The following is a 26,077-nucleotide window of genomic DNA, read 5'->3' as shown; positions in this document are numbered from 1 at the left end:
ACCATCTGTCTATGAGTTGCATGTCCTGAGACATACAACGCCCCCTCCCTACCGCCCTGAACCCAGTTCTGAAGTCTGTACGGAGCTCGACCGTGTGGCTGATTATAGTGATTTTGTTTATGTCAGTGATTTTTGCATGTCAGGGAACACATTCTTTTTGGTCAACAGATTCCTGGTTACTGATGGAATCTGCAGTGTATGTGTGTGTATGGTTTCACTACTCTGATTGTTTCAGTTATTTCCATAGTAGTAAAGAGGCTTTCTGTTTGATGGACGCTCTTATCGATGCCATATTTAATTTTATCAACTGATACTATGTCAGCAGAGAGGAGAGGGAAATCCACCCAATCCATTCTAATCTTAGCCGTAGAGTTACTCAGAAATTAGGTTGTTGCTCATTAGGACCAGGTTTTGGTCTCCATGAGGACGATTGGTCCTGACATGTTCCCTGTTTATACCAGAAAAGGTCCTAAAGAGGTAACAAAAACAAGTAAACACACACACACACAGTCTGGTTTCCATCAATTCACAGGACATTGCATTGACTTACATTTTGTGGAGACTTACTCTAGTCTTAACCATAATTACTAATAGTCTAATTCCTGACCCTCACCGTAACCTCATCCTAACCTTAAAACTTATGTTTTCACCTAAACATGTATTAAAGGTGCATTATGTAATAACTCTAAAGCAACTGGCCATAAAATCCTCCTAATATGTCACAGAGACTCGAGAATAATGTTCATATAACAAACTGAACTCACCAACAACAACAGCACAGACAAAATATTTGCATTAAAAAAAATATTTTGCAGACTGCAAATCATGTTTATGTTTTGAAATCATGTTTGGCATGTGGCGCCACCTACCGCTGTCTACCAATCATTGCAGTCAGTAGAGTCTCAGCTGCCGAGCAACCACGGGCTGCCAGTTACGTTAGAAAACGAAACCTAAAAGACCTCGTATTTTGAATTTGAATGTATTAACCGTTTTTTTGGCCACATTCTGACATATGGCACCTTTAACTTACATTATGGGGACCCTTAAGGAAGACATGTTCAAATAATGTGACAATGTAAACAAATGCAAGTCCCCACAATGTTAATAATACCTGGACCACACACACACACACAAACACACACACACAGTGACTACCACAGTGAAGTTCTGTTGATCAGTTTTCATGTCTGCGGTCAAGCCTCTCCATTAATCTTAATCTTAGTCTATGTATTTCACATATGGCTCACAGCCCCTTCTTCTCGCACTCACTAACTAGTATAATTAATAAATGAAAGAACTGATTAGTGGCATAATAAATCATAACAAGTTGCTCTTTGATTAGTTGAATGTGACAAATTATGTTATTGGTGAAATAATCACCATAATTAATTTACCAATTCGTTTTAATCACTTCTAATTATCTTTATACAGCATTATAAATGCTATATTCTGGTGTGTGTGATGGATTGTCAGATTGATTTGCAGCAGCATTTCAGTCATCTGACATTTTAGACCATTTCATTTATCATAAGTGTCCTTAAAGCAAAAAAAAGTGCTCCAGATTTCCAGGAGATGTTGCCATATCAATCATTTTAAAAGGATCTGTGCTCTAAAGTGAAAGATTGACTGATGGCTGATGGTCAGAGCATCCATGAAACCACTTCAGCTCCTTGGGGACAGCAAAATAAATTAAGGGGAGGGCAGTCTGATACAGAATTTTTTTTGTTTTGTTATTATAATGTAAACATGTTAAGTTTATAAGAAAAAACAGAAACAGCTATAAAGGCACAAAGATTTTGGAGATGAAAACCAGTTTGGGATTGGAATAAGTGAGAGAAGGCACAAAGATTTTGGAGATGAAAACCAGTTTGGGATTGGAATAAGTGAGAGGCCCCAAACGAAGTGCAGGGTAGGGCAACAGCATATGGGCACACTGATATGCTTCTTTGAGACGTTTAGTAAGCAAAGCAGTGAGAGGAGGAAGACACAGGCAAAGAGAAGGACGAGGAGGAGCTAAAGGAGGCAGGGAAGAGGAGGGGTCCGATGTGTCCCGGGGCACACACGTGTTCCCTTTCAAACCCTGTCACACTCATTTTCTCTCCGAGTCACGAATGTGTATAGGCCTATGTGCTCACACACACACACACACACACACACACACACACACGCATGCACACTCTCTTTCATGTACAAACAGACACACAAAGGGAATAAAGGGGAAATGTACAGAGTGCAGTCTGAGTCGGGGGGGGGGGATAGGGGGATAGGGGAGCAGCTGAAGAGGAAACGGTGCTGCAAAGGGAAAACCCTGATTTAGATCCTGCTGTTGTTTTACTGTGTGTGATGGTGGGGTTGTGTGTGTGTGGAGGGGGGGGGGGAACACTGAAAGTGGGGTAAGGTGAGGGAGTGAGAGCTGGAGACATGCGCTGAGCGATAACTCATTTCAACTTAGCATGGGGTAACAGGAGGAAATATGAGAATATGTGTCAAAACAGAATACAAGATGAATAATTTATATGTGAAGAATTGCATACACTCGCGTCTCACTCACATCTCCACATACACTCAGCGATATTAGTATTCTCTCTGTGCAGAGCAGAGCAAAAGGGGGGACTGATCCCTGCAAGGAGCTTTCTATTTAAAAAAAAAAAAAAAAAAATGTTCCTGGACATTTAATTCCCCATGTCTGGAAACCATTCCCGGACATACCCATTCCCTCAGATAGACAAAGGCCAGGGTTTGCCCCTGTGTGCGGAGGGTGTAGTACAAATGTATGCAGTAAATTCAGTCGGGCAGACACCCCACCACATCTCCCCACCCCACACACACACACACGCACACCCCAACCTCCATCACTCACGCCAATTGGGGGAGGGGTGAATGGTTGAACAACCGCCCACGCATGTAACAAATACACACAATAAAAACACACAATTGCAAAGACGCACTGACCCTCCTCCCCTGTCCAATACAAACTGCATCCCTATCATCTGTTTAAGCCATTTCCAAAATCAAATCATTATGCCTCAAAAATGATTCAGTTCCCTGTAAATCCAGACCTAATGACAAGAGCGGAGCTAAAAGGACACAGAAATATGCACACGCACACATAAATCTCTGCATATGAATAACGCTGCTCATTTGAATACTTTTCATGTCAGCTCTTCATTTAGTCCCATCAAACATGGCCGCCTTCCTCTTAATCACAAAGAAGCCTTTGTAAAAAAAAAAAAAGAGAGTTAAAATAAATCAAGTAAATCTGGATGGTTAAATATGACTGAATGAGTCTGGAGATCCAGACGTATTTACTGCCAGCTGACGATTGTAATTCATCGTTTAGAGGCTGAACACTGGTGGGAGAGGAGGGCCAGATCACTACTGATGTCCTTATTGACTGCACATGATTTGCCGGCCACATCCTGGGGACAGATGACAAGTACGTCCCATTGTTTCAAGCAGACGGTGAAACTCACACAACTGGAAAAGTAGACCACAACATCATTTCCCATGATGGTAATTCAATATTCTCTCTCGCACTCCTACACACTCCTATACAGTTATGGACAGTTTCCTTTTTTTATTTTTTATTATGACATGCACCTAAGCATGTATGTGAGTTTTGGTGGGTGAAGTCATACATGTTTTTCCTTTCTTATAATGTATGCATTAGGGGAAAGTATTACCCTATATGAAGGGCAGATGGGGTTTCCCAACCTCTATCTTTCCAGACTTTCTTTCTTGACCTCTCTCATTCTATCAACAGATGGACCCAGGAAAATACTGGGACGCTTCTAATCTGCTGCTCTACATGCATAACTGCAAAAAAAAAAAAACACAAATACACACATATACCGACACTCTATCTACAGCATGATCTGTTTTGCAGCTTTAAGCTCACAGGACATGTTTGTGGCAACATTTTTTTTCCCCCATAAAAAGCAGACAGATGGCACGTATGATGCTTTGTTTAGTTAAAACACTGATTTAAGGTCTTCACAACAGATTTTCTTAAACGTCATAACTCTGCACATTCCACATGATTGATAGTAAACAACTGCTGTCAGCCTGCAGAGACACAGACTAGTCACAATCATGTTTTAAAACAATTGTATCACTATTGCAGTGTGTCCTTGTTTCTATTTTTCTTATAATGTAGTCATTTATTATGCAAATTTAGACTTTAATGATGTTGCTTAACAGTAAATAATCTTTAATTGCTTTAAGTATATAACACTGAACTGAAAAGTTACAAATGAATCTCAGCTCATACACAGCTACTATTTTGTTTTTTCATATTTGGCGATGTTTGCATATTAAAGATAACATCTGTGCATAAATTATGCAGCTCTGTGGCAGATGTTTGCACACATTATTATTAGAGTGCAGCATCAAAAGTCATCAGTTTTTTCCCTCACTGCACGCCCTTGCATCGTTATTACACCGCTGCAGATTTGTCATACGAGCATGAAACAGGGTCAGCATCCGCGATGCTTTGTGTGCATCTGTTTGACAGCACGAGCCGCGCACTGTCTGCACGAGCGCTTTGAGACGTTAATTGTACGAAACGATCTGCAAATCCACGCTTCTCTCGCGCACAAAGAGCACCGCGTGCAAAGTTTTCAGTCTTGTAGTCGATTTCAACTTTTTTTTTGGAAACCAAGTGGAGTGAAATGCAGAGCTTTTTTTTTTAGGCGCGCGGGCTGTGTGCACACACTCAGCTGTGCGTGTTTTTACAACCATGTATCAAAGCAGGCAGCTGCACACGCTGCAGATAACACATGCACACACACACACGCGTGGACTGTCCATGACAAAAGTCTTCATTTTGTGCATCACATATGAAAGCACGTTTAGCCCTACTACATTGCTCTACAGTGCGTCCAATGCATGCAACTCACGATTTAGTCATTTCATGTAACATGTGTAAAAACTACTCACGATTTTAGAGGATTATGAATGACAGCCGCCATTTCCCTGCAGGACTGTACCGTAATAATCCAAATCTCTGTATAGTTTGGGACCCTTATGAAAAAAAAAAGAAAGGGAAGAAAAATGCTACAGCCAATGCAGTCCTGGGCAATGTCCTCCCCACCAATACAACAGCAGCATGCATACAGGGGGCGTGGCTTCAGACAAATCTGTCAAAATCAATGTCGCCGTCCTTAGATTATCACGATCATATGTCTGGATTTACACGAACATCACACCGGTTGTGTGGGTTTGAATGGGTTTTTGATGGGTGTTTGAACAATAACCACCAATGTTATAACCGTATTATCGCTTATAGTAATTGAACAAAAAACAACACTGGTAAAAATAAAGGCGCTGACCTCATGTGAATATCCATATTAAATTAAATACGTCATCTTTTTATTCCAATTTGTACCTGATACTCGTAAAAAAAAAAAGACCAATGAAGGTCTGCTACGTCACAAACTATTTTTCAGCAATAGACCAATCAGCGACGTCTGGGGGCGGGACAACATGGCCGGAATTTCAAACACTGTTGTTAGCTCATGAACTGAGGTGCTAAAACTGGCACGAATTACCAGTTTAACAACAAATAAACATTGTTTAACGTTAACTTAACGCGTATTTAATGACACAGTGAACATTCAAATGCTTTATGTTCAACGTGTAAAGAGGGAACTGAAGCTAACATTGAAGAAGAGCGCTAACCATGGGGGCTTGCTAACTTGTGCTAACATGGAAACACTATTGTACTAGCTGCTTTACACGCTTACGGAAGTGAATGAAAGACAGTGTGTTGTGAGGACTTTTTTCTTAAGTCTCTGGGCTCAAATAGAAGGGATGAAGAAATTCACCTGGCGAGGACAGCGACCGTACAGGCGACAGGAGGAGAACGGTCACCGTCGCGGCTGGCACAGAGACAACAGTGAGAGATCTGCTCAGGACGATCGATGGTATGTGGACACAGAATAAATCTTTATTTTCACTGTAGTGGGGACAATGGAAAAACAGTTTAGCAGCTCTATAATTAGCAGCATGTTAAGTCGAGAAAAGGGCTGCGGGAAAGAACAGTCAACCTACATAAAATACAAAGTGCCGCAAGTAGACAGCCTATAAGGTGCAATATGAAGACAGTGGTAGTGTAAGAGACCTGCTCTAAGCATATAATATTGCACAGTTAAAGGTGGGGAGTGGGTCATCAGTAAGCAGCACAGGTAGAAAAAGTATTGTAATATTCTACAAAAAATAACCACAATTTTGATAACCATTTACCCAAGTACAAGTAAAAGTACATTAATTACAGGCAGACCTTTACAAATTAAAGTACTGACAAAATAGAATACGTGAATACATAATGTATCAGTCAAAATGGGCCAAAGGTCACAAATGCTTTAACTTTCTTACTCACCCAGAGACCCTAATTAACACCAATTCACTTCCTCATCATTCACTGCCAAAGTTTCCAGTGCATGTTTTTATTTTTTAATTCAGTACAACATTTTTTTGCTCAATAACGGATGTGATTTAAAACATAGTGAAGTGCAGTACTTTCCAAAAAAACATACTTCATTACTTTCCACCTCTGGTGGGGAGAGGGCACATTTGACATCCTGTGGGTAAAAGCTTTTATTGAGTCTGTTTGTTCTTGAACTGAGTGACCTGTAGCGTCTTTATTGGCTTTCTGCTGGAGTCTGTAAGTGAAAATGTCACTCAGGGGAAGTTGTGTGGTCCCGATTGCCTGCTCTGCTACCCTCATCACCCGCTGCAGGTCCTCCCTGTCCTTTGCACTACAGCAGCTGAACCACACTGTACAGCAGTATGTGTTAGGGGAGGTGGGCCTGATGCAGCTTCCTGAGGAATTACAGTCTTTGTTGTGCCTTTCCCACCTGGTGCGAGATGTGGACCAGGTGAAGTTGGCCAAGATGTTGACCCCAAATAATGTGAAGCTCTCCACCCTCTCGACCTCCTCTCCAGGATGGAATGCTCAGACCATTTGGATCTCCTGAAGTCCATTTTCATCTCCTTGGTCTTGGCAGTGTTCAGGACCAGGTTGTTGCTGTCACATTGCCTCAGATGCTGGACCTCCTCCCTGTGGACTTATTTGTTATTAATCAGTCATACAATGGTGGTCTCATCAGTAGATTTGACGATGCTGTTGCGTACTTAACTTTGAAGGATATGATACGTGTCTTCAGTCTATGTTTATCAGCAATGATGTTGTACATTTTTTCAATAATGTGTTCATGCATTTTCATTTCCTCCTTTCATTTCACAGGAATGCACACAGTGATGCTGGGCCGTCATACAGAGCATCACAAAGGAGATATGACAACCAGTCCTCTTCATCCTCATCCTCATCTTCAGCTTCCTTTTCCTCTTCCTCATCCCCGTCTTCGTCTTCCTCCTCCAAAGGCAGCACTGCTGCCCCAGGTCAGTGCATCTGCCCAAGTGGTGGTTTTTGAGTACATACAATGGATATTTTTGGTTTTTTTTAAGTATGGTGTACACCAGGTACAGAGGGGAAAAAAAACTGGTTTTATCCACTGAATGAAATGTTCACCTCATGAAATATACTCCTGCTACTCCTGTTCGCCACTTTGTCTCAGCAGCATTCGACAGCCTTTTGTGTCTGCAAGCTGAAGTTTGTAAACTGTTCACTGCCCTGCAACAAAGTTTATAAAGAAGCTTTTAGCTTGCAGGGACACAGACACTGCTGGTCTACTGCTGCCTTGTTTGGTTAGTGTGTCACTTCAGGTTGATACAAACAATTTCTTACTGTGAAGTCACAAAATTACACATTTTAATTAACTGCTGGAAGTAGCAGTGGATTAACAACAGTTTGCCATTATAAAATTGCTAATTTTCTCTATGGACTTTGGTGCGGGGAGAGAGCAGTTTACAAGCTTCAGTTTTACAGGCATAAAAGGCTGTTGAAAAGAAAGTTTTCACAGACGTAAGCAGGCTTGGATTTTATAAGGTGATCTTTTTTGTTAAATGGTCAAAATCAGTTTTTCCTTGAGTCAAATGTCCATGTTGATAGACACATTATCTCTGAGAGTGACCATCCTCTTCCAAGGCTGGTTAAAGGAAATGGCAGCATGCTTGCTTGGTGAAGTCAGTGTTCAGACTGTGTCCATACCTCATACTACCACACACCAGAAAACCTGAACTAGCCGTTTAAGTTAGTAAGCTACACTCAACAAACTACACCTAAAGGCACCACTGGCAAGCACTGTAGCAGCCAATGCACTTGAACTTATCATTGTGTGTGAACCTATGTAAATGCAATGCAAATCAAAGATGCCTATGACTGTTTGGTTGACAGAACTGCCTGGTTTCTACTTTGACCCGGAGAAAAATCGTTATTTTCGCCTGCTGCCCGGTCACAACAACTGTAACCCACTGACCAGAGAGCAGTTGCAAGAGAAAGAAAGGGAAAAGGAGAGAAACAGGATGCTTGCAGAGGATGAAAAGCCTACAAAAGTACGTCAGCTGTGAAAGGAAATACACTTTCTATATGTTTTCTCTCGTTCTTGAAACTCCCCATACATTTCCATTTGATTGTTTTGCTTTCCAGATGTAACATCTATTTAAAAGTACACATTAATGAACATTTACATGTGAATGTACCAGACTGTAGCCACTGGCTCATTTCTATCTCAGGCAGGTTGATGTAACATGTTACAACAAACAACGATGCAGCGGTACACAGTGACACCTACACTAATAATTACATAAACACAGTTACAAAATACACAATACAAATAGCCATTTAGGATTACATTTCACCCATTCTAATGCAACTTGCATACTTTGTTTTTGCACAGTGCCCTTTAATATTGCACATTACCTAGTTTTAAATTTGGTTTAACTAAGTCTCATGTTGAGTTATGGCACAGCACAGAGAAACTGCAGGACTCTTGCATATTCTCCGGATTTATTTCCAGAGAAAAGTAAATGTTTTCTATTGCACAGTGATTACAAATGGGTAATAACATGGTATATTTGTATTATGTGAGCTGAGAATGAGCTATGTTTCAAAGCTGGCTTCATTCCTGTCTTAATGACATCCTGTTTTTTTGTAGAAAGCACCAAGAAGAGGACTGAACACTTCATTGCTCCTGCAGAAAAGACATCTCGGTTTGTTACCTGGAAACTCCTACTGCAGGTATTGTATCACGCTCAAGTGTGCACATATTATGTGAGGACATAGAGTTGCCCCCTTATGTCCCATACAATTCAATACCCACAGCTGTCTTGGATTACAGAATGTAACCCCAGTGAAACAAAGACTACCTTCAGTACTAATCAGCTCTCTGTGTTTATAGTGAGGTTTTGTTTCTAGGTCTGTCTGTCAGTAACTAATAATGATGCTAATCTTTTTTGATTTGGTTTTAAAAGCAGCCACAAAAATACAAAACGGTGATAAATCGTGAACAGCATTTTATGTTCCCTGGCCGTTTGAATTCTATGAATTTATCTTGCAGCTGCTACAGCAACATAAATTATTCATATTCAGCCCCTTGGAGAACATGTATTTAAATAATCACTTTCACTTTGTCAGATAGCTGGAAGGAAGTGAGTCAATTATTATTGCTCTATGAATGGTCTTCAGACAGTGGTTACCATGGTTACTGTGTGTCTTTAGGTTGATCCATGAGGTGAAGGTGGGTGCAATGAGACGCCACAAACTAGAGATCCAGAGCACGGACAACAGCAACCCCAACACCGACAACTTCAGCCTGATAGTGGTGAGAACTCACAGACGTGCAAATTAATCACCCGGGGCTTTTGCTGTTTAGTGTACTTGTGACCGTGACTTACTATTGTTTTATCCTGCTCATGTCCCTTGTCTTTCTTAGGGAGACTCGGCGTGTGAGCGAGTGTTTACAGTCAACGATGTCTCTCACGGAGGCTGCAAATACGGCATCATGAACTTCAGCAGCAGCAGCCAAGGCTCTCTGTCTGTAGAGATGTGTGATAACCTCTACTTCACCAACCGCAAAGTCAGATATTTCAATTGAGTCAGCTGAACCTTGTTTATCTATGCTAAGATGTAGTGGAATGTTTAAAATATATCCAAGCATTAAAGATCCCATAATATACCCTATTTCTCCAAGTTAAACTAGTTCCCTGGTGTCCTAATGAACATCTGTCTGTGACATGCTTTGGTCAAAATACCATAAGGATGAAGCACCACAGCAGTTCAATCACCCTGCCAAAACAGCCCTGTTCAGAACGCTCTGTTTAGTAGTATGTCTTTAGGTCCACCTTAAATAAAAGTAAAACGAAACTTAAGGGACAGGAAATGAGATCAGCCACAGAGGCTTCTGGGAGCTAACAGCAGTTAGCATTTGGAAAAGTGATCATTTGCAGGCTCTAGCAGGCACATTGCCGTCATATATAACATGTATCCACTGGACAGATAAATCCTCTGAGGCTGGAAGTTTGTGTAGGACTCTGGTCCAAAATATAAGTGTTAAAATGATTAACACGTTGATTTTGCCTAATATGGGACCTTTAAAACTATTCAGATAAAACTGAGTGATTTGCCTTTGATGATTTAAGTGGTTGTATAAGAAAATAGTGTTCAGTTCTTAAAGCATTCTTAATAATTCTTACACTTCTGTTCTGGCTAAATGTGTTTCAGGTGAATTCCATCTGCTGGGCCTCAGTCAACTACCCTGACTCTCATGTCTTGTATCCATCTCAGCGTAACTTTAATCTGTATTTGATAAAATATGATGTCTTGTCTTAGCCGAGCACCTTTCTTGAAATTATCACAGTGCTTTCCCACATTTAAAATGCTTTTTATTGTTAATTATCAAGTATCCTCTTCCATTTTTCTTGACTGAGTTGACCATCAGGCTTTGCCTGGTTGGAGTTGTAGACACGCCTGGCTGTGTCAGTTTACTTCCTGCTTCCCTCTTCAGCAACTCAAACCCAGGTTAGATTCAACAAAATTTCCTCTACCCTCACCTTTGTGAAACAGCTTTGTTGTGATAATATGGGACCATTTCTGTCTGCTTCTCCTTAAATGGGATTCCAATCAACAGAACAAGTAATCCACTCATGTGATTTTTAATGTTCTTTGTGGTTTTTTTTTTCTTCTCCTCTTCATTTCCTCCCCCTCTCTCCTCAGAGCAGCCCGGGATGCTGTGTAGCTTTAAAATCTCCTCCGCCTGGTCTTGTGCTTGGTGTCTCAACCCACAGTTTGACAAGACCTTCAGCACTGGTTTGTTATTTTAACATCATTTCAAAAGGAAGCGTGTTTTAACTAAAACAAGTTATTTTAATTTTTTTATACATTTTCTGAAATTTTGGGCCCAGATAACTAATTGATCAGGGGGAAATCGACCGGTTAATCAATGATGAAAATAATTGTGTAGTTGCAGCCTTAGACAGAAGCAATGCACTGAAGCGTTGAAGAGTGTGTCAGTAGTTGTTCAAAGGCTGCGTGCACAGAAAGGCAAACATGTTTCAAAGCCATGTCTGGGTTCGACTTTGGGCGCACAGATGTTTATTTGGGTGGAGTAAAGAGTAACCTAATCACTGATAATTGGTGTAAATGATTCAAATAATACAGCGAGACAAATTTCCCATGCACAAAGTTATAAATATAAGAAAATGGGTGTTTGCATGTGTTGGCAGGCTTGTCTCGCAGGGTAATTGTGAAAGACGCAGAGACGGGCCGAACGCAGACGTACAGCGTTGGCAGCGACGTCTTGGCTCAGCAGTTTGCCCTCAGGGTGAGTCATTTGTTACATCAAAGTAATTAAAGCATGTTTCAATTTTCCAGAAACAGTGTTGATTTCTCTTTGATACGAGTGAGATCTACACAGAGTAAAAGGCAATGACTACCAGAAAAAAAAAACATTAACATGCTCCCTTTTCCCCTCAGGTCCCTGTGCTGTTTAACGGTTGCAGGTCGGGAGAGATTTTCAGTATCGACCTGCGGCAGAGAGGTCGCAGGGGTCAAAGCTGGAAGGCCAGTCGCTTCCATCAAGAATCAGCAATCACTTCCGTACGCGTCCTCCAGGATGAGAATTATCTGCTGGCTGCTGACATGCTGGGCCAGGTCAGGGATTTGTTTTCAAGTTTTTTGTGACATTTTATAGTAGGAGTGGGAATCAAAGGGTGATACATGGTCCCTGATACTAATAATATCACGATTTAATGATTCTGTGATAATCAATATATTGCAAAACAGTCATGTAGCGATATATCATGTCCAACTGAAAAAAAACAAAATGTCCGTGAAATGTTAAAAAGGCAGAATATCTCTGTGTATTCACAACACAGAGAACAAAGTGTACAAAGTCGTTGTATTGTAGCAGATGGGGCATCTCTTAACATAGCTTTCTTGCCATCATCCTGCTGTAAATGTCCTCAGCCAGCAAGCAGCGCCGCCTTGGAGCGCCTTCATTTGTTCATTAAAATATCAATATTTGCCGTGGCGTATCGACTATTTGCATGAGGAAGGACGACGATATATCACCAAATCAATATTTTGACCCACCCCTTTTTTGAGGTATGCTATAAATATTTGCTTCTATATTACAAATATGTCAAGTGTGCCATAGTCACATTATGGCCAGAATGAATGTCGACACCCTGGAAGAAAGCCATACACGGCCTTTTCTGCATTTTATTTACATGTTAAAGGAATGACATCATGAGGGTTTAGACTGTACATGTAAAATGTGCTGTTTTGCCTTTAAGCCATAGCAATCCCAATCAATGGGACATTCGGTTGAATATACTGAAATCTAAAATTAAACTCAGGATCTTAAAGTCTTGAGACCTTCCAGAGTAAAATGAAAATAAACTGACGTCTACATTATTGCTTGCGCTTTGTTTCCTTTATACTTTTACAGATCAAGTTGTGGGATGTGAGAGTGACAAAAGCAGTGCAGGAGTACAAAGGGCACTATAATGAGCACGCCTACCTTCCTGTTCATGTTAATGAACCAGAAGGGCTTTTGTTGGCAGGTAATTAAAACATGCTTTATATAAATCTATTCACTGTCGAGTTTCATTTTCAAAACATTCACTGTTAATTTGTGTTCTCTCCACAGTGGGTCAGGATTGCTACACGAGGTTGTGGAGCCTGAAGGACGGAAACCTGCTGCGGACCATACCATCACCTCACCCGGCCGCTAACGACCTCATCCCGAGCGTCGTCTTCTCCTCCAAGTTAGGCGGCCGCAGGGGGCTTCCTGGCCTTCTGATGGCCGTCAAACACGACCTGTACTACTACCCATACAACACTGACTACCAGGAAGGAGGGGAGCATCAGAGGGTTTTATGAAAACACTTCCTCTGATGAATGAGTCAAGAAAAAAAAACAAGGTTACTAATTAATGGTCCTATATACTGCAAGACTGTATATAGTGTATGCAGTGCATTTCCACGAGGTTGTACTGACCTTTGCTTTGGACGATAACCTCAGAAAAGTTCTAATTATGTCTCAGGGAAATATTTGTTTGAGCTGAAGGAAAATGGAAGTGAGTGCACACACTTACTGCAGTTAGACATTGTTTACAGTGACATTTAAAGTGTACTTAAGGTCTGATTTTACTTAGATTTGTAAGGTAATTCAAGATGATATTTGAATAGAATATTTCAGCATTCATACGTTTTCTAACTGCTGTTTTAACAAAATAATTAAAGACCGTTCTGTACACTAGATGAATGACCGTATTTAATTATTTTGATCCAAAAATGACACACAAACCCACAAAAAGAGTTTCTGCAGTTTAATACATACTGTGAGCATACATGAACAAATGGATTGATTTGTTCCGTGTCGTATCGGTATTCATTAAAGGTGTATACAGATGTCAACAAACCAGGTGTTCTTTCACCTGATTTGTTGACATCATCCAACAAACAAAAATCCAGTTACAATCAAATGAGTCAGACCTTAAAATGCTACAATGCGCGTGTTGCACTAATAAGGTAACCCTGCTCACTTGGTGCTGCAGCATATTGAAATCTACACAGCCTGAGCTAACGGAGTAAAGGTTTTGTTCTCTTGTAATTAGCTCCCGTTTTGAGGGGCCAGCCTCAAAAAGATGCTTCGAAGTTCAACATCTTTTCTGTCGAATACTGTGAGCCAGCTCTGTCAAAGCAGTTTGTCGTTTTCTATTTTATCCCACTGCAGTCAAAACAAATAACAGATATTCAACAAAAGCAACTTTTCTCCCATATACCGTATGTTTAATCTATGTTAATGTTTGACTAAAGTCACCCTATTATCATCCATCCATTCAAATGTACTAACAACCACAGAGGATAAAGGGCTTATTGTGAGTTGTTATAACCAAGTAAATATGCTGGAATGCATCTTGGTGCTACAGTACATTCGTGGCTTCCGACAGGAAAGCCAAAGCTAAGTCAGGCTGGAGGAGAGAAAAACTACAGTCGATTTCGTCAAACATCACAATTCATTGTGGTGGATAATTGTTTCCATTATCTCCTCTTGATCCAGTCCCAGATGTTTTATCCAGGGCTCCTGCAGAGACATTCTGAGACTAAAAAGTGCTTTCCTGGAATTGGTTCTATGATTATGGTTTACATATGGAGACCCATACTACAAAAGGTGCTAACAGTCCTAGTATATCACACTTGGGAAGGATTGTCAAATGGATAAGGGTTTCATTATGTACATCAGTACAAATTGAAAAAGGTCTAAAGGGGCACATGGACATTATTCCCTGAACTCAAACAAAAGTAAGCATTTAATGAACTATACTCACTTTCATAATCTCTCGGAGTAGCATTACCTCTTCTGCCTTCTTCACGCTATATTCAGGTGTCACTCTGATTGGTATTCTTCACAGTGTAAAAAAATAATAAAGTAGCATATTAAAGTAAAATAGCATTGAGGGACTGAAATTACACAAGTTAAAACCAGGAAAAACAGTCCAAACTGAAACAAAGACAGTCTGGCAGCAGCCAAGACAAGCAACTAAAAGCAACAAGGATATGAAGTCTTTCAGCCGAAGGCCACGTGAATTTAATTCCAGTTTTCATCAAAGTTAGCATCTTTAACCGTTCTCCACTCTTAACTCCCACTCCTGGTCCTGCTAGAGATCCCCAGGCTTCTGGTTGCATCCGTTGCAAACCCTCACGGGATGATCCCAGCCACGGGAGGGCACGGAGCGCCGTTCCTGAGAGCAGTCGTCGCACACACCCTGGCCGCAGGCACGACAGTGGTGGATGGAGAGACGAGGGGCGAATTCCCTCTGACACTCGCAGCAGGAGTGGATGTCCTGATCTGGGACCCAGTATGCTGGGCGAGCTGCGTCCTTCACCAGGCCTGGAAGCATGAGAATGTTTGACATTAAATAACAAGCTACACTTAGAGCTGAAATTATCAGTTGATTAATGAATGAACAGAAGAAAAAAACTAGCACATACAAAACCCATTTCCATTTCTAAAAAGCCACTGAAAACTCAAATCTGTATTTTAAACAGAAAAAAGCCAAAAGAAGATATTTTCAGCAGTTTTGCTGACTAATCTAAATTGTATATGGAAAACAAACATTATTATTGGGTCACATCGCCTTCTCTTATCATTTGGGAAACCTATTTAATCCTGCAAACTATATCAACTTTTTAGGTCTGTCAGTAAAAACACTGAAAAATACGTTCTCTGTATTTTTTAAGTAAAGTTTCAACACATTTTTACAAGTGTCCCAACTTTTTTAGAAATTGGGATTGTATGTGGCCTGTACTGTGACCAACTGACCACTAGGAGTCCTCCAACGTCAAACATTTTGACACTTGATATTTTCAATTAGGAGTGATTCCGATAAGGCAAATGCTCACCCAGAGGGATGTCGATAGCACCAACTACAGCTCCTAAAGTGTTCTGAACAGCCTCCCCAACCTTCCTGGCTATCAATGTTCCTCCTTCCTCCTCCAAGGCAGCATCCAGTAACTCTACAACAGCAAAACATCCACCTATCAGGTCACACACACACACTCTCAAAATGCCTTAGCCTGTAAGGTTTTTTGTTTTTTTGTACCAGTTGAGATTCCCCTGTTGTGAAAACATGCATCGCAGACTCGGACGGGTGCGAGACCCCAGCCCCTCTCTGGAACTGGTCGGGATTTGGAGGAGCAGGTGTCACAGAAACCCTCCCCACAGGCACGGCAGTGGTGCTTGGTGTCATTGGGCTGGAATTCTTCTGCACATTTATGGCATTTCTATGTCGAACAATAAGAAAAACATGTGACTCTTAAGTCGAGTTTCATGCTAAAAAAGAAGTAGAGTACACAATCAACAGTCTGGGTTTCCTACATTTGCATGTGGGAAAGTACTCTAACAAGTTTTTTGTTTGTTTTTTTTAGCTTTTGTTTGATTTTAGTCATGTACTGTACCAGGATGAGGGAGTTTGGTTTCCAGTAAGCAGGAGCAATCTGGTCAGTAAGCCAGGAAGTGACTGCTTTGGCAGGCTTGACGCTGAGTTCAGACACAGACTGAGAAATGTATTTCACTCCATCCAGCAACCGCTGAGCAGCATTGTTGTTGTCTTTCAAAAAGCCATCCGACTGAAAAGAGGGCAAGAAAACAACAATAATAGAGCAGTTAATTACAGCGTGAATTATTCTTGGCATTATTTATAATCTCTTCAGCACTTTTGACTCAATAAACAATGTGATAAAATGAAAACACACAATACATCAAAAGTGGATGTGACTACATTAATTTGACTAACAAAAAAAAACAAAAAAAACGATTTTAACCAGAATCTTATTTAAGCTGCGTCACTGCGGCCTCACCCCAGGCCAGATGTGCTGGATTTCTGTTCTGACCACTGTTTCCACTGGATCCTGGTTTCCATACCAGTACTGCCTGCTTCTGTAGATTACTGCACAGTTGGGGCACTCAATTACATACCTAGATAAAGAGAAAAAAGACCTCAGACGCACTGATAAATAGACAGCTCATGTTGCCTTATGGTTCTGGTGTGATTTATGGAGATACTGCTGTTAAATTTAAGCAAAGCCCAAAGTAAAGAAGCAAATAGTTCCAGTTTAATCAACAAATGAACCACACTTGGTCACGTCTTCCCATTTTTTGACCACAATAAATATGGACATATTAAATTGTGTTACGCTCACAAAGTGGCCATTTATAAATCATTTTTCCAAATGTGTGGCAGATGGACTCACCCAGACCAGGCGTAGATGGCTAGACCAAACCATGGTGAGTCAGATGAGGCTGTCGTTTTTGGAACAACGATTACCTCTTTCCCTCCCTCGTAGCAGACCTGAGAATTTCAGCACAGACACTCAGAGCCGCATCACATCAGGCTTACTTTAACATGTGCACGTGTGGCGTTGTAGGTTCGCACTTGCCTTGCAGGTGTAGATGCGATTGTCGTACTGTGCTGAATAGCGGCAGCGCTGTTTTGCTTCGTGGTCGTCTCCTTCCTTTAGGTGATTCATGCTTCTCTTGCAGCCTGAGCTGAAAGTGGGAGAACACCAAGTCAGGAAAAAAAAGGCTTGTTTTTCACAATAAGTGACCTATCGTCGTTTATAATTTAAATGATATACAGAGATATTTAATAATATGGTATAATAACATTATTATTGATATAGTTGTCATTCACAACTGGTGTGGTAAATAAGTGAGAGATACATACCCGCAGCTGAGGCAGATGCTAGAACAGGTAAAGTATTCATCTGGAAAGAAAGAGTTACTGGTCATGTGCTCATCTGATATATCTCCACTGAAGCGGTCACTCAGGGCCTGAAGAAAGAAGGAATGAGAAGAGTCAATACTGCTCTCATTGCAGATACATTGCTATACTTTTATTATACAAGCAAGCATCATGACCTGCAGAGCCTTGAAGATGACACTGGCAGAACGTGGTGAGCGGGTGGTGTTGTTGTCCAGTTGCTGCTCCAGGCTGCGCAGCAAACCACTGAAGTCTGTGGGAGGGTTGTAGGTCCGAGTTCCTCGGTACTGGATGGAGCTGAATGCTTCTGGATACAGACCCAGTTTCCTGAAACGTTCTTGAAGTAGACGGTCAGCTGATTCAGATGGCTTGTCTACAGAAGAAACGGAGAGAGAAGGTCAGGACAACTTAACTTTTAAATATAAACAAATGTCCATGCAATTCAAACCATGTATTTATTTAGATATTGTGTTGCCCAGCAAGATTCCTTCACTGCAAACAAGAAGCAGTTTGTTTTAAGTCAAGACAGATGGCGACAACAGCAACATTGTGCTAGTAAAGCAAGACAGCTGCTAACAGGTTGGTGTATGACTGAAAAAAACAAAGAAGCACACAAGAAAAGTTTCAGGATTTAACTACTGCTTTAAAAAAAAAAAAAAAAAAAAACTGTTGTTCTGCAGTTTGACAGAATAAGCACTCCTTAGCCACCTGCCCCTGCTCTGTCACTGTAAACACTCAGTCAGGTCTGATAATATAGTTTGACCAAACCAGTTCTCGGGTGAATGAAGCATACAAATTATCTGACATAATTTGTGTTCATGGAGACCAAACAACAAATAAAACGTTAATCAACAATAAGGAATTTAATGACTTGCTTATTTAAATCCTGTAAAGTACTGTACAAATCCTAAACGAGGTTTCTTTTATGTACCTGATCCTAAAAGCTTGGTGTGGACAGTCTCGTGGAAGATTATCACTGCAGGGCCCAGGGTGGACAGCGGGACATCCAGACCACAGCGACTGGTCGTCGCCTTCAGCTCCCTGCTGAAATGTTTCAAGTAGGCATCAGATGCATCACCAAGGAACTTGAAGAGGTCATCATGGAGACGATCAGCATGGGTTCTGTAGATGACCACATCAGAAATGGCCAGGACCTTGAGAAGCAGCCGGGTTCGTTGACCCTGATTGGCTCCTTGTGATGAACGTAAAAAAAAAATCCTGTTAATTGATGGAAACAGCCTCTATGTTACCCAAATGTATGTTTCAGGTTGTTCGATTGTCCATTACCAGCCCCGAGTAGTCCCTCCGTGTCGATGACTACAACCCAGTGCACAGGGTCCATAGCTGCCCAAACACCCACAGTGCAGGACTCCTGGGTGGGTGAGGTTGTGAACACCTCTCTCCCGAGGAAAAAAGTGTGGTTCAAGGTGTGGGATTTTCCCTCCCCAGTGTTTCCAAAGATGGAGACAACTTTGAGGAGTTCATCTGGTCTGCAGCCCAAGCGACTGACAAAGTCTTCCTCATCCTTCACCTAAGAATCCGCACAAATGTATTCACATCATGGCATCACAGGAGAGAGATGTGATTGGCATTTTCTCACACACTTACCTGCATCTCCTCCTTCTCATCCACCAACAGGAAGCTGCACACTTTCTCCAGCTTGGCCTTCAGGATGTCCATCTCTGACTCCCCAGCCATGATGCTGCTCGCCTGAGGAGCTTTGACCGGAGGGTATGGTGTCAGTGGATGCTTCTTCTTGTTGACTCCACTGTGGGTGCGTTTCTGACAGTCCAAACACAGGTTGGTCTTACAGCCCTGGCAGCGTACCACTGCTCTGAGGCGCCCGCCACTCATAGGGCAGCTGCTGTCACCTTTGCAGGAGTCACAGAAAGGAACGTGTCCGGGTACAAGCCGAACCCGGTCGTGATTCCTCATCCGCTCCTGCCGATGGAGCTCCAGTTCACAGCGGGCACACTGCAAGCTGCCACATTCGTCACATTCAAATGCAGCCTCATCCGAGCCCCCACAGGCATAGCTCTCCTGACAGACTAGGGCCGTGTTCATTCCTTTATCTATGGCTGAACCTTGACCACTCATGTCAAACCTAACAGGACAGGACACAACCTATGATGCTGATAAGAAAGGGGGCGCTGTGACTTTAAATATTACTCAGAATATCAAAGATTGCAAAAGAAGTGCAGGTGGAAGACACAAGGTCATGGTACAGTTAAACAAATGTCTGAGACCAGATGTGATGCAACTTTTTATGTTAAAATTCTCTAAAACGTTTGAAATGCAGCAAAAACAAACAAACACTAAAATAACAATAAAATGTTCGGCTGACTTTGTTACTCCTTACTGTTAACGAGGACGTTCAATCTGTAGTAAATCCGATGCCGGCAGCAGCTTCAAACACACTTATCCCGACTAGTGTTTACTTTGTGTTTTGGCACAACAATTTGCTAACCAACATTAGCTGCTTCTTCTTGTTTTTTAATAATGTTACACCTCAACATATGATGCCAAGTTGCTATAATGCTGGTCAAAATCCCATGAAACGTGCCATATAACTCACTCAACAATCACCAGTCTCTCGCTACTATTAGCTAAACAAAGAGTCTCACTTCTGACTAAACAAGCTACCTTCATTTCAGTCGACTGACTTAGCAGCGGCTACTGATCGGACGGACAACGCCTGAGTCGCTGCCTCAGCACAGTCTAAAACCGGACACGTACACCAACACCATACACCGACTGCCACACACACATACACACACAGTTAGCCAGCCGAGCTGTTTTTCATCAGACCTTGTAGATGTTGTTGCTTTTACATCAGCTGATCGGCTTGTTTTTATCCAGGGGTCAGAAGTCATAAAATACGCAATGCACACTGGGTAATGGAGGCGTTACGTGTCGTTGAGAATAAACAAGTTATTTCATTACGTTCATAAATAATCGTGTTTGGCTTGTAGCACATTAACTTAACTATACTCGTAAACTGTGTCTAAGTGAACTTGAACAAAAGTTATTTCAATAACTTGGACGGCACAAAATGCCACGACTACCCACAATGCGTTGCAACTTCCAGTTGCTCTTGGGGGAACTTTTAATTTATAACCGGCGTACACCGCGGTGGGCGGAGACATCAATTCGTACTAATTTGGTGAAGTTATATTGAGTGCACACGCATATATAATTTATTTATAGACTTCTAATTATTTATATTATTTTGTTTGCTGTGGACGTTGTGGGTCGTCGCTTGCTCTAGATTATTAAAACCACTCGAACTCTATCGAACCTGAGTGCCCCGGTGTCGATAACGAGTTCGACTTTGTTTAAATGGCATCAATACACTTGTTGTGGGAACATTCGCAATTCTGACATCTATTGTCTATTTCGCTTTTTATGTAACTGGAGCATTACATATAGCCTCCTATTCACTGTCGCTCAGTAAGCGCCGTTGACTCTGTTCGTTTCGATTACCCTCCCCGTTCACGGCAGCTAGCTAACGGTAGTTCCGAGCTAACCCGTTTTCATCTTTAGCTTACTTGGCTAACTATCTTGTTTTTGTTCTCAACCTTGCTACTATTGCTTTTCGGAGACCGTCACGATGGAAGATGATGCGTTCACTGACATCAGTGGCAAATCCATATCTTTGAACTGTCAGACCCACTCAAGTCTCTGCAGGGAGTTCATAGTCAGCTCCCCTAAAGTGTCCATCGGCAAAGTGATGGTGTTCACCTGCTCCGTTTGGCTCGTGGCATACGCTGTGTTCTTCTTCACAGAGGTAAAACATCTACATTTGGTGGCTTTCACTTTATATTTGTTACAATTCTCAATCTTGTCAGTACACTCGGAGAGGGAGGGAGGTTCGGTTCAGGACTCTGCATATGGAGTCCATTCATTTATCCCCTATATTAACTATAATCATATAATGCCTGACTTTAACCTTAACCTTAACCTAACCACAATTCATATCTTAGCCCTAAACCTAACCAGTTCCTCAGAAATGAGTTCTGCCTAATAAGGACCATGTTTTGGTCTCCATGAGGACGACATGGTCCTGTCAAGGTCACACACATTATTGTACAGCTATGTTGGTGAGGTCACTCACATAATGCATTCACTAGTCCCTTCACCCTTAAAAGTAAATTCCAAATTTGAACCCTTAACCTAACCTGACATAAACCCAGCTCTAAGCCTTATCCTAAAACCAAGTCTTAACCCATAAACTGGTGTGACAGAAAGTGAGGACCAGTCAAAATGTCCTCATTTCGTATGGTTTCGTATGTTTTTGTGTAAGACAGACAGATAGTTATCATATTCTTGTGTACCTCTTTTGGTCACTTTCACCGCCTTACAATTTTGAGACGATTTTAACAATTTCAAAAGGTGCTGATGATAATGGCCTAATAACAATAATCAAAATAATATAGGCAAACCGTAGTTGGGGGTTGCAGTTTCACATTTAATGATCAATAGCTATTGATTGTCTCTCCTATCTGCAATATGTCCAGTGCACTTAGGTCAGAAATGAAATTACCTCTAAAACTAACTATTTTGATAATAAATATGTGTTGTTGTTTTTTTGCAATTTAAACAAGTTCTTTACTTTTTTCAGTCTTGTAAATGTGTATATTTTCTGGTCTCTTTGCTTCATGTAACAAAGAAATCAGAAAAATGTGATATTGTTGGTGTGATGATTAAACAAGACATATTGATAAATATAATTAATTCATCGTTTTTTTGTTTTTTTTTCTAATAATTAATACATGCTTCTTCTTAAATGTGAATATTTTCTGGTTTCTTTGCGACATATAACAAATAAATCATGAACACTGAATCCTTTGTCCTGAACTATGTTCTTTTCTTTGCATATGTTAACTGTGTCTGTTAACCTTAAAGGACTAGAGAAGGCACAGCGAGTACTTTTCTCGTTGTAGCAAATAAACGTACACTAGCCAAAGAGAAGGGCATGGTTTCAAGTGGATTGGATCTTTTGTTTTTTTTGGGACAAAGGATTTGGGAAACACCGATCGACATTTTTTTGACATTTTATTGACATTTTATGGACATCGCGTCAATAAACTCATCGACAGATTAATCAGGTTTGAAAATAATAATTAGTTGCTGCTATACCTTGCCATAATATCTCGATTGAGTCAAATTAGGCCATTAAACTTGTGGTTTACAGATTACTCTGTGATCTGAAATGAAAATTGTCACAATATTCCTCGTTTGTTTTTGAGCTGAGCTGTAGGATTCACATGAAGGGGCCCCACATGTGTTCGTCTTTACTTCTCTTGCAGAACACCGCTGTTCTGTCCAGTGCTATAATCATCACCCTGGTGGGTATGATGCTGCACATCCACTTTGTGAAGGTGGACCACGAGTCCCTGCTGGTCATCGGATCCTTAGGCATACAGGTGTCCTCCAGCTACGCCTCGGGCCGCGAAACGACCACTTTCATTGAGATCAGCAAGATCAAGGATATTGTTATTAATGAAGCAATATATATGGTGAATAGAGACGTTTCTGTTCGATGCAAATATAAATTCATTTCTCAGTTGTTTCAGTGTAACTGACTGAATTGATATATCATGCTTTTTTATTTTAGCATCAAATCATCTACTACCTTTGTGTACTGTTGAAGGACCCCTCAGAGCCTAATGCAGTGTCCAGCGTTGTGCCGTTGTTTCAGGTGAGGATGAATGCACAGTGTAAACGTTCTGTGTCATATAACACAACATAAAGCTCGCATTTGCCAACTTTCAGGGTTTTTGTTTGTCCACCTGCTTTGTTGATTCGGAGTAACCTGTTTTTAATGAGCAACCTCTTTTTGTCTTTCAGAGTTCAAAGCCCAGGCTCGACTGCTTGGTGAAGGTTTACAAAAGCTGTCAGGAGATTCTTTCAAAGTGCTGATGACGCACATGCGATGTTTCTGGTTGTACAGCATGCCTTTAATATTTTTTTTTTTTCTTTAGTCATTTTGTTTTTAGTGAATAAAATTAGAACAAAATTTTTTTTGTGTATCTTAATTTAATTGGATGTTAATGTTATAGTGTTATACTGATTTTATGTTATTAATGGTTGTGTAGTTAAGAATCAATTATTTTACCTGACACTGTATTCATTTATTATGCCAATTTCTGTATTGTATACAATTTTTCCTATACAAGTATTTTCACACTCTATCAATTAAAATGTATGACAAATTTTATCATTAGCTGAACTGCTCATCATTTGAAAGGGGTCATTGAGCCATTCTCTGACAGAGGTGGTGTTCTGGTCAGGTTTTGAGCAGCTTTACTTTCCCAGTAGGGGGCAGTAGTAGACTAAACTCATGTGCAGTAGGCAGAAGAAACCCAAATAAAACTTCATATTGTGTATTAAGATCAGACGAGAGATGACGAGCCATTTAATTTTCACGGTTGTCCACGGTTAAATAGGAAACATTCAGAATTTACCTTTTTAAGACACTATAAATTACTTTTATAGTCTAATTATATCGTGTCAGTTGTGTTGTTATATATTTTTATAATATCAACGCCTTCTTCCTCAAATATTCTTTCACTTCCTCATAACTACACCTTCATCTCAAAGACAGTTGTCCATAGAGATACTGCCACACCTGGTATGAGAACTATTACTTTAGATAAACTCGGATCAAATGACAATGAGGAGGATCGGTTTCAGAATAAATGTTGTAAAACACAGAAATGTAAACGTTGACCTGGCTTTAGGAATATCTTCTAGATTTAATTTCAAATATGTATTTAATTAATATCTATATATATATATATATATACTGTATATGTATATATGTATGTATGACTATATACATGACGTGTGTGTGTGTATATATATATATATGTATATACACATATATAAAATGTGTTAATATTAATAAAAAGCCAGACAACAACAAGCTTATCAGAATAATTCAAGTGTATGTGTAATCAGCAGCACTGTATGTGCAGGCAAATGAAAAAAGCCAAAGTGAGAGTATGTGTTCAGTATTTTCCACCAAGATGAGAAAGTGCTTCAGAACATTTACTTGTGGTCGTCACTCATTTATACCAGCGTGTCTGGAAGTGTAATGGCTTTCCACTGGCTTCAGTCTGAAGTTCAGAGGCCTTTCCTTCACCAGTAGTCGGCCTCTGTTTCCCACCAGGCCGTGTTGTTTCCATCCACTTTATCTCTTGACAACCATCTGCAGCTGCAGGTCAGACCTGTGTGTGAACTCTGTGCTCCACAGGACGACAAACCGAGCACGAGGGTGTGATTTTTTTTTTTTGCTGTGACTTCTGCTGTGAAAAGTGGCCCTCTGACAGGATAATAGTCCCTCCTGCGTTGAGGTGTGAAATGGTCAGGGACCAGGCTGAGGGCAAAGCCTGGGAGTGACCACGAGTGACACCTCGGGGCCTATGAGCAGGCCTCATAAATGCAGCAGCAGCCAGCTCCCCTGCTGTGTGTGAAATCACAGGTACAGTGGGGGTTTGGTGGAGTGAACGCAGAGTTTCTTCAGGTGGGGACTGATGTCAGTCATTGGTGTGGTTTTTAAATGATCTCTGTTTTTAATCCCACTGTCTGTGGATGTATTTCACATTCAAACTCCTGTCCATTCTGTCAGTCATCGCGGCTGATTTTCATTTGACAGTTCATTAAGTGATAGTTATCCATTATCTTTGTGGCGACTGTAAAATCAGCTTATGGTGTTTAGGGTGTGGGAACCCGGTTTAGTGGAAGAGGAGGGTTTAGCATCCTGCTGAGCTGGGGAGGGTCTCTTTACCACCTGCAGTTTACACACACATTTGAATCTCTTATATTATAGTCTTTAAATGCTTTGCACAAACAGTGAAAACAGAAAAACAGCTGGTTTGAATATGTCTGGATGTAAACTAACACCTTTTAAAGCTCAAAACTTATTGTTAGTGTTGACTAAGCAGTAGACTAGGAGTTCATTCTAATTTTTAAACAAACAGATTGAGGCTCTGATTATTTCAGTTTCTGTTTACAGCAAAGCTAAGCTGCTTTCTTCATGTAAACATGAACTCGAGGCAAAAGAAAAAGCATTTTCCTCAAACTATCAAACCAAAAAAACTCCAACACAATGGATTTAACAGAAAATATGTAACTACACCAATAAAGTTTGTCGTTTGACACACTTACTACCCCCCCAAAAAACCCTCTGCATTTTCAAATAAAACTACTCTTCTGTGTCTTTGTATTCTCTCTGCGTTCACGGCTGACGGCCACTGAAGAAAGAGAGTGTCACTGTATTGTTTGGAACACGTCTGTGTATTCAGTCTACCTACTGGTCCACACAGACAGGTGTAACTCAGTGGCAGTTTGGATTTGAATCTGAAAAAAAAAAAGAACCCCCCCCTCTTTGCCTCATAAAGTCAGAT

At 40.9% G+C, this 26,077-nt stretch overlaps 4 protein-coding genes across 4 annotated transcripts in view; 2 read left to right on the top strand and 2 right to left on the bottom strand.

Moving 5' to 3' along the window:
* Nucleotides 1–5,015, bottom strand: part of dpf3 (double PHD fingers 3) — an 18,179-nt gene extending 13,164 nt beyond the window's left edge. The window contains exon 1 of the mRNA XM_083899001.1: nt 4,939–5,015. Within this exon, the coding sequence (XP_083755127.1) occupies nt 4,939–4,970 (32 nt within the window). The 5' untranslated portion in view covers nt 4,971–5,015. The remainder of the gene's footprint in view (nt 1–4,938) is intronic.
* A 720-nt stretch (nt 5,016–5,735) lies between these two features.
* wdr21 (WD repeat domain 21) lies at nt 5,736–13,505 on the top strand. Its single transcript, XM_083899209.1, has 13 exons — nt 5,736–5,924; nt 7,247–7,401; nt 8,297–8,454; nt 9,057–9,139; nt 9,620–9,722; nt 9,834–9,977; nt 10,622–10,671; nt 10,839–10,918; nt 11,114–11,206; nt 11,623–11,720; nt 11,873–12,049; nt 12,849–12,963; nt 13,050–13,505. Exons 1-13 carry the CDS (start codon nt 5,812–5,814, stop codon nt 13,280–13,282), a joined length of 1,602 nt encoding a protein of 533 aa, XP_083755335.1. The 5' UTR covers nt 5,736–5,811; the 3' UTR covers nt 13,283–13,505.
* A 257-nt stretch (nt 13,506–13,762) lies between these two features.
* Nucleotides 13,763–20,448, bottom strand: zfyve1 (zinc finger, FYVE domain containing 1). The gene is made up of 12 exons (XM_083898860.1): nt 19,275–20,448; nt 18,954–19,197; nt 18,598–18,858; nt 17,825–18,039; nt 17,631–17,737; nt 17,344–17,452; nt 17,158–17,255; nt 16,765–16,882; nt 16,363–16,533; nt 16,008–16,188; nt 15,808–15,921; nt 13,763–15,295 (listed from the first exon to the last, which is right to left on the bottom strand). Exons 1-12 carry the CDS (start codon nt 19,761–19,763, stop codon nt 15,063–15,065), a joined length of 2,340 nt encoding a protein of 779 aa, XP_083754986.1. The 5' UTR covers nt 19,764–20,448; the 3' UTR covers nt 13,763–15,062.
* Nucleotides 20,449–21,094: 646 nt separating this feature from the next.
* On the top strand, nt 21,095–23,708 carry pigh (phosphatidylinositol glycan anchor biosynthesis, class H). The gene is made up of 4 exons (XM_083898861.1): nt 21,095–21,453; nt 22,976–23,185; nt 23,284–23,367; nt 23,517–23,708. The coding sequence occupies exons 1-4, from the start codon at nt 21,277–21,279 to the stop codon at nt 23,586–23,588; spliced, it is 543 nt and encodes a 180-aa protein (XP_083754987.1). The 5' UTR covers nt 21,095–21,276; the 3' UTR covers nt 23,589–23,708.
* The last annotated feature ends 2,369 nt before the right edge of the window (nt 23,709–26,077 follow it).

This window comes from Microchirus variegatus (genome assembly GCF_963457635.1).
Source record: "Microchirus variegatus genome assembly, chromosome: 12".
Taxonomy (NCBI): Eukaryota; Metazoa; Chordata; class Actinopteri; order Pleuronectiformes; family Soleidae; genus Microchirus; species Microchirus variegatus.
The sequence above is the reverse complement of the archived record's forward strand: the minus strand, read 5'-3'. Positions and strand labels throughout refer to the sequence as shown.

Bases quoted from the DNA above. Each gene is read 5' to 3' on its own strand.
- wdr21 (XM_083899209.1), top strand. From the start codon at position 5,812: ATGAAGAAATTCACCTGGCGAGGACAGCGACCGTACAGGCGACAGGAG. The intron at 11,721-11,872 runs GTGAGTCATTTG...TTTTCCCCTCAG, and splicing joins CTCAGCAGTTTGCCCTCAGG to GTCCCTGTGCTGTTTAACGG. The intron at 12,964-13,049 runs GTAATTAAAACA...TTCTCTCCACAG, and splicing joins AGAAGGGCTTTTGTTGGCAG to TGGGTCAGGATTGCTACACG.
- zfyve1 (XM_083898860.1), bottom strand. From the start codon at position 19,763: ATGAGTGGTCAAGGTTCAGCCATAGATAAAGGAATGAACACGGCCCTA. The intron at 18,859-18,953 runs GTAATGGACAAT...GTTCATCACAAG, and splicing joins GGAGGGACTACTCGGGGCTG to GAGCCAATCAGGGTCAACGA. The intron at 16,189-16,362 runs GTACAGTACATG...TGTTCGACATAG, and splicing joins AACCAAACTCCCTCATCCTG to AAATGCCATAAATGTGCAGA.
- pigh (XM_083898861.1), top strand. From the start codon at position 21,277: ATGGAAGATGATGCGTTCACTGACATCAGTGGCAAATCCATATCTTTG. The intron at 21,454-22,975 runs GTAAAACATCTA...CTTCTCTTGCAG, and splicing joins CTGTGTTCTTCTTCACAGAG to AACACCGCTGTTCTGTCCAG. The intron at 23,368-23,516 runs GTGAGGATGAAT...TTTGTCTTTCAG, and splicing joins GCGTTGTGCCGTTGTTTCAG to AGTTCAAAGCCCAGGCTCGA.